The 7,485-nt window shown below is 47.3% G+C and overlaps 1 protein-coding gene across 1 annotated transcript in view; it reads left to right on the top strand.

Moving 5' to 3' along the window:
- The first annotated feature begins 1,785 nt into the window (after nt 1–1,785).
- The window catches only part of LOC142302814 (extracellular calcium-sensing receptor-like), a 44,349-nt gene continuing 38,649 nt past the window's right edge, over nt 1,786–7,485 (top strand). Inside the window, 1 exon segment of the mRNA XM_075343924.1 lies at nt 1,786–1,981. Within this exon segment, the coding sequence (XP_075200039.1) occupies nt 1,786–1,981 (196 nt within the window).

Raw genomic sequence — 7,485 nt, 5'->3', positions numbered from 1 at the left:
ATCCAGCCAGGTACAATTAGATAGCTGGGGACTGGTATCCGCAGCGCAGGGTGGCCCAAGCTTTCTGGCCCCCTCACTGCATATTGCAGTCCACAGCCGCCCCAGAAAATGGAGCTGTCATAGAAGTGCCATCTTCTGGCACTGTATCCAACTCTACCAGCTGCCCTGGTGGTGGGTGGCATACTGGGTAATAAGGGGTTAATACCGTCTTTGTTTTACCAGCTGATATAAAGCCCAAGATTCTTAATGTCAGGCCAAGTTTGACCCGGCCATTAAGAATCTCCAATAAAGGGTTAAGCAAGACACCAAACAGAGAAAACCTACTTTATTAGAAATAAATACACAGACACACTTAGAGAATCCATCTTTATTGCTCCCTCTCACCCCTCCACGATCCTGGTCTTCTGTCTTGTTCAACCTGGCGCTGGCACGGTGTCTTGGGGCTGCTCGGTTTCCTCTGATCAGCTGTTCTCCTCTTCTGTTGTGTTGTGCGGTCACAAAAGGGCAGGCAGACGATGCGAGGGTGCATGCACAGCCCTCTCAGTCAGAAGATTAGAACAGCAGGTGGTAAGGCAGGCTTCAGAAATCCCCCAAAAAAGGGGATATAGTTCATAGTTTATAATTTTTCTTGTTCTCATCCACATCTACCATATAAACAGGGTCATCATGCTATCCTTGCTACAAATTTTTAGAGGGTCATCAGGCGGCCCTCACTGATAAATTTTGATGTGCCATCAGATAGCCCTTACTCAACTGACCAAACTTTGATTAATCAACCAAGAAGGTGAGAGGCTATGACGCCATATTCAGCATAACCATCCCGCCTCTGTGTCTTCTCAAACACTCGCTGCTGAGAATTAAAGAGGAAACTTTGCATGTGGACCAGGTGGAGATGGATAAAGTGCACAGGGTGCTATGTGCTTACATATCCTGGCTGCATGTCATGGAAATGTCATTTAGGCTTGTTGACTCTGAGGCTTTCCGCAACCTGATGGTGGTGGCCATTTTGCTATACTCAAGTCGAGCAGACTGATGGCTCAGATGGGCTCAATGGGCTTTTTATACTAAGTGAGAGCCATTCAGATGCTGAATGCGGCTATCACTGGGGTGCTGCAGTAGTGTAATAGGGTGACCAGTGCCCTACCACCCCAACTTCTCAGCGGGTGAATGATAGAATTGCAATATGATGTAATTGTATGAACTGTCTTGCAGTAATGTATATTCCTCCTGTAATACGGCCGCCTACCACCAGAGGTCAAGGGTCCCGGGTTCCTTAGTGAGAAGGTAATGGACTGGGAGATGACAGGGTAGCAGGAGTTAATCAGGGAGGGACAGTCCCCAGGATAGGAGGGGATAAGTCAGGACTGGCTTAGGCAGGGGGAGTTAGTAAAAATCTGTGGTGGTGTGCAGAACAGGAGTCGAGGACCAGAAGAGTCAGAAGAGCAGAGTGGAGCAACAGGGTGGAGGTGGTATAAGCAGGACAGAGATAGGGCAGAAATTACAGAAGAAGAGAAAGGCAAAGATATTTTGAGGGGACTCATCTACAGTGGAGCGTAAGTTCTGTGTCTCATGGAGACGTAAAGGAGAAATTAGGATGCCCCTACCTTAGGCTGGCATCTGCCGCTACCTGCGGGAAAGCAGTTGCACCGAGAGGGCAAGAAAGTCCATCCATCTGTGAGCTGAGCTGAATGATCCACCACCATGCTGGGGGAGTGGATCCGAAGCGGGAGGATAAGTCGCCCCATTACGGCTGTCCCTGTAGAGCCGAGCCAGGTACAGAAGTTGATGTGTTTGAAAGATGATGATGATGACGTCTCTGTGCTGAGAAAATGGAGAACGACTGTTAAGCAACTGTTCAGTAAAGTGGTTAAAGATCTACCCAGTGGTCGTCTCTTTATTGAGCGCATGGGGCACGAGGCCCATGGAAGTGTACGGGACCTGGAGAAGCTGGCTGAAGATGTAGAAGTGCAGCAGTCACCAGGTACCACCTCCACACCATCTACCTCCCACACCACTCTGCCCCCCGTGTCTGTACTGTGCTGGGGTTAATTGAGGACCATCTCGATCCTCGCCCACGACTGCCCCTCTCTGGCACTTTACAGTGCCACTCCCATCATTTGCTGAAGTGAGTTGGCTTTTTGTGTTGGATCATCCACAAATAACAAATCCAAGCACCTGCAATACTTGGCACTCCACCGAGCATACCCAATCACCCTGATGCTCCATTGAGAATCAAGCAGTGGTGAGCATGATTGCTTATTATTACACCTTACACCTGTGTGTGTTCCATAACATCAACTGTACCCTGACCAACTCAGTTAAGGCGCCGTCACACGGTACGATGTATCATGCGATCGCACGAGTGATCGTACCCAACCCCGTCGTTTGTGCGTCACAGGCAATTAGTTGCCTGTGGCGCACAATGTCATTAATCCCCGTCACACGTACTTACCTCCCAGACGACGTCGCTGTGGGCGGCGAACATCCTTTTCCTGAAGGGGGATGGACGTTCGGCGTCACAGCGACGTCACACAGCGGCCGCCCAATAGAAGCGGAGGGGCAAAGATGAGCGGGACGTAACATCCCCCCACCTCCTTCCTTCCGCATTGCCGGCGGGACGCAGGTAAGCTGTGTTCGTCACAGTTAGCGATGTGTGCTGCCACGGGACTGATGAACAACCGGAGCACAGAAAGAGGAAGGACATTATGAAAATGAACGACGTGTCAACGAGCAACAATAAGGTGAGTATTTTTGCTCGATAACAGTCGTTCGGGGATGTCACACGCTACGACATCTCTAACGTTGCCGGATGTGCGTCACATATTCCGTGACTCCGCCGATATATCGTTAGATATATTGTAGCGTGTGACGGAGCCTTTAGATTCCAACATCAGTATACCTATAGAAGGACTATAAAGCAATATACCCTGTCTATATGCCTCTGATCCAAAACTATCCCTTCTCCAGCAGCTATCCCTACACTGAATGCAGCTAATAGCTTTATTAATAGGGAGCAGAATATAGTGAGGACCTGGCTAGATGAGAGCTATGACTATGCTGTTCATTTACAAAAACATAGTCTGTTCAGGAATGATCGTGCAAATCAGTGAGAGGGACATGTGTGTTTATTTTTAAAATTCCCCTTAAAACCCATCCTTCGGGAAATTTATGTGAGCCTAATGAAAATGTAGAGTCCCTATGATATGAGATAAGGGGAGGGTGAAAGAATAATAAAATACTGATGGGGGTTTGTTACAAGTCTCCAATATAAAGGAAACTGAAGACAGTATCCTCATAAAGCAAATAGATGAGGCAGTGAATCGGGGGGACGTCATTATCATGGGGGACTTCAACTATCCGGATATAAATTGTGGAGCAGAAACCATTATATCTAGCAAAGGAAACAACAATGAAGAACCTTTCAAAACTGGTTCAGGACCTAACAAGAAGGGGGCACTGCTAGACCTAATAATAACCAATAGGCCGGACCGCATATCAAATATGCAAGTTGGGGGGTCACTTAATTACAAAATTATATGTATTCATGTACCCTTTAATAAGATATATAGTAGAGGGACTACAAGGACACTACATTTCAGGAATGTGAATTTCCAAAATAAAAGAGAAGAACTTGGTGCTATAAAGTGGGACATTGTCCTGAGAAATAAAAGTACAAAGCAAATGTGAGACTTTTATAAGCCTCGTAAATAGGAGCTGTGCACAATATATACTCTACGGGAATAAACAAGAGAGATATAGGAGGAAACCACTATGGCTAAATAGGGGCGCAATAACTGACAAAAAAAGTGTTTAGAGAATTAAAGCAAAAAGGTAGTGAGGAGGCATTAAATACTTATAGAAAATTAGATAAATTCTGTAAAAAACAAAAAGTTCAATACATAAAATGAGATTAATGGGAATAAAGGAAAGTATGTGTAACTGGGTTATGCACTGGATCAGTGATAATAAATAAAGGGGGGTTATTAATGGAACACACTCGAACTGGATAACAGTGGGGAACCAAATGGGTCAGTATTGGGCCCTCTTCATTTTAACATATTTATTAATGACCTTAAAGGGGCATTGAGATTAGAATTTCAATTTGTGCAGATAATACCAAACTATGCAAGGTAATTAATACACAGTAGGATAATTTAATATTGCAGAGGGATTTGTGTAGGCTAGAGGCTTGGGCTGAGAAATGGCAATTGAAGTTTAATGTGGATAAATGTAAGGTTACGCACTTGGGTGTATGGGTGGACATCAAACTCAATTTTACTGACCAGTGTCAGGCAGCTGCTGCCAAGGCCAGTAAAATAATGGGATGCGTTAAAAGAGGCTGAAATGCTCATGATAAGAACATAGTTTTACCCCTATACAAGTGACTAGTGCAACCACTCTTAGGACACTGCACAATTTTGGTCTCCAGTGTATAAGAAGGACATGGTTGAACTAGAGTGGGTGCAGAGAAGGGCAACCAAGGTTATTAAAGGAATGGGGGAAATGCACCAAGATAGGTTATTACACTCGGGGTTATTCAGCTTGCGAAACCAAGGCTTAGGGGTGATCTTATTAAAATCTACAAATATATGAGGGGACAGTACAGAGCTCGTTCTGAAGATCTTTTTACACCAAGGCGTGCGATGAGGACAAAGGGGTCATCCACTAGAGTTAAAGGAAAGAAAGTTTAATCATAATCATAGATGCAGATTCTGTTACGGGGGCTGTTGGATAATAAGGGAATGGAAGGCTTTTCGACAGTCAGGGTCCAACGTGCAGAGCTCTGCTGCAGAGTATGGCAGAGGATAGGGGAAACCTGTACAACCAAAGCGGTACTGACACTGTTACGCCACAGTGTCACCAAGGCCAATAGCGGCGTATACTGTTTAAGTCACAGCGACTACCTTATTAGAATAACATAGGAGTGGAAATGCAAAAGAGTGAGGAATACAACATAAAAGTGCAAAGAAGTCTCACAGTCTGTGAGCATGAAAGCACCTGTCTCAGTTAACAGTCACAGAGACTAGGTGTAGTGTGTGCAATATGGCACCTACCTATGTCCGCTCCACTTGTGGTGCAAGGATACGGGCAGCAGCAATGCTGCTAGCTTGAAACTCCTGCCTATGACCGCTCCCCTAGTGTGCGAGGATACGGACTGCTGCAGGAGGCAGCGTAGTAGAGCATTACCCTAGAAGGCAACGACCATCTGACCTACCTATGTCCGCTCCACTAAGGTGCGAGGACACGGACAACAGTACGGCTGAAAGGTACAGGAGCGCTACCCTACCGATAGCGCTCACCTCAGAGTAGAACCACAAGGCCCAGTCAGACCATGTGCAGCAAGCACCTGCCTATGTCCGCTCCACTAAGGTGCGAGGATACGGACCACAGCATAAGCTGCAAGGTACAAGAGTGTTACCCTACCGATAACGCTCACCTAGATAGACAATAGGTGCCGCAAGGGACATGCACAGAGCGTCTACTCCTATGCAGGAACCAAGAGGACTGAGCGCCGAGCAGCGTGCGTCAGGGTCTTATATAGACTCTGTGCCTCATCCAAGATGGAGGACACCATCCAATCCGCTGCGAGAATCGTCAGCAATGACATCACGCTGGCCTATCACAGAGCAAAGCGTCATAAGCACATGACCAGCGGCCAATCGGCTTAGAATGTGTCAGAGACATGTGACCTCGTGTCAGCGATGATGTCACCCGCACATGTGCAGTGGCTCCAAGATAGGACTTAGTCTCCAGCGCTCGTACATGCTCAGTAGCATGGAATCAGAACATAGTCTCCAGCGCCACACAGACCTGGGACCAAGATATAGCATAGCCAGACCACAGCAAAGGATAAGGAGACACGCAGATCCCCAGAAATGGGAACCGTAACAGTACCTCCCCCTCAAGGGCCCCCCCTCTGGCGGCGCAGGTACTCGGCAACTAAGTCAGGAGCATTGACAGCCTCCTCAGGCTCCCAGGAACGATGCTCCGGACCGTAGCCCTCCCAATCGATCAAAAAGAACCTGCGACCACGAACCATCTTAGAACCAACAATGGCCCGTACCTCATAGCTGGACTGAGAGGAATCGGAGGAAAGAGATGGCTCTGCACGAGCATGGGATAGAATATCCGGCTTCAAGAGCGAAACATGGAATTTGTCATGGATCCTAAGATGGGCAGGTATCTTCAGTTGATATACCACAGGATTAACCTGGCGAAGTACCTCATAAGGACCCAGGAATCAAGGAGTAAACTTGGCAGATTCCACTCTAAGTTTCACGTTTTTAGCAGAGAGCCATACGAAATCCCTTGGGGAAAAGACAGGAGAGGGACGGCGAAAACGATCGGCTACTGTCTCTATACGATCCTTTGCTACTTGGATAGCACTCCGAGTCTGATCCCAGACCTCCCTAGCATTGGTTGCCCAATCCGCCACAAGAGGCGGTGGTACGGAGGCGGGAAACAGAACAGGTACCCTGGGATGTTGCCCATTATTGAGAATGAAAGGCATCTGCCCAGTGGCTTCAGCCACGGAATTGTTAAGGGCAAACTCTGCTCAGGGTAGGAGAGTAGACCAATTGTCATGATTCTCTGAGACAAAGTGTCGTAGGTATATGATCATAGATTGGTTGGTTCGTTCAACCCACCCATTGGTCTCCGCATGGTAGGCCGAAGAGAGGTTCAACTCTATCTGTAAGAGACTACACAGATCTCACCAAAACTGGGAAGCAAATTGTTGACCTCTGTCACTGACGATGTGGTCTGACATTCCATGCAGCCTAAAAACATGTTCGAGGAACAATTTGGCCAATACCCTGGAGAATGGTATTCTCGGTAAGGGTACCAGATGAACCATCCGAGAGAAATGATCAGTTATTACCCACATAATCCGATTCCCTTGAGAGCAGGGAAGTTCACCCACAAAATCCATGCCTACCAGCTCCCATGGTCTATCTGGCACGGGTAATGGGTGTAAAAGACCAGCAGGTCTCTGCCGCAAAGGACGGTTGCGAGCACAAGAAAAACACGATCGGATGTATCTCTTGACATGGTTGGCCAACTGGGGCCACCAATACCACCTCTCGAGTAATTCTCGTGTCCTTCTAATTCCAAAATGCCCACCCACCTTAGAGGTGTGGGCCCATGACGGAATGTCATTCTGTCGACTAGGAGGAACGAAAGTCTTGCCTGGTGGAATCTGATCTAACGTTACAGGAGAGAGTGTGTGAAAAACCCTGGATGGAAGAATGAAACGAGGGTCCTCATTCTCTTCCTGAGATGATTCCATAGAGTGAGAGAGTGCGTCGGCCTTGTTATTCTTACTCCCAGTAAGATAATTAATGGAGAAGTTAAACCAAGAGAAAAACAAGGACCAGCAAGCTTGCCGAGGATTCAAACGTTGTGCAGTTTGTAAATACGTCAGGTTCTTATGGTCCGTAAAGACCTGAAAGGGCTGCCTGGCTCCCTCGAGCAAGTGACGCCACT

This window comes from Anomaloglossus baeobatrachus, chromosome 4, assembly GCF_048569485.1.
Source record: "Anomaloglossus baeobatrachus isolate aAnoBae1 chromosome 4, aAnoBae1.hap1, whole genome shotgun sequence".
In the NCBI taxonomy this organism is placed as follows: domain Eukaryota; kingdom Metazoa; phylum Chordata; class Amphibia; order Anura; family Aromobatidae; genus Anomaloglossus; species Anomaloglossus baeobatrachus.
The sequence above is the reverse complement of the archived record's forward strand: the minus strand, read 5'-3'. Positions and strand labels throughout refer to the sequence as shown.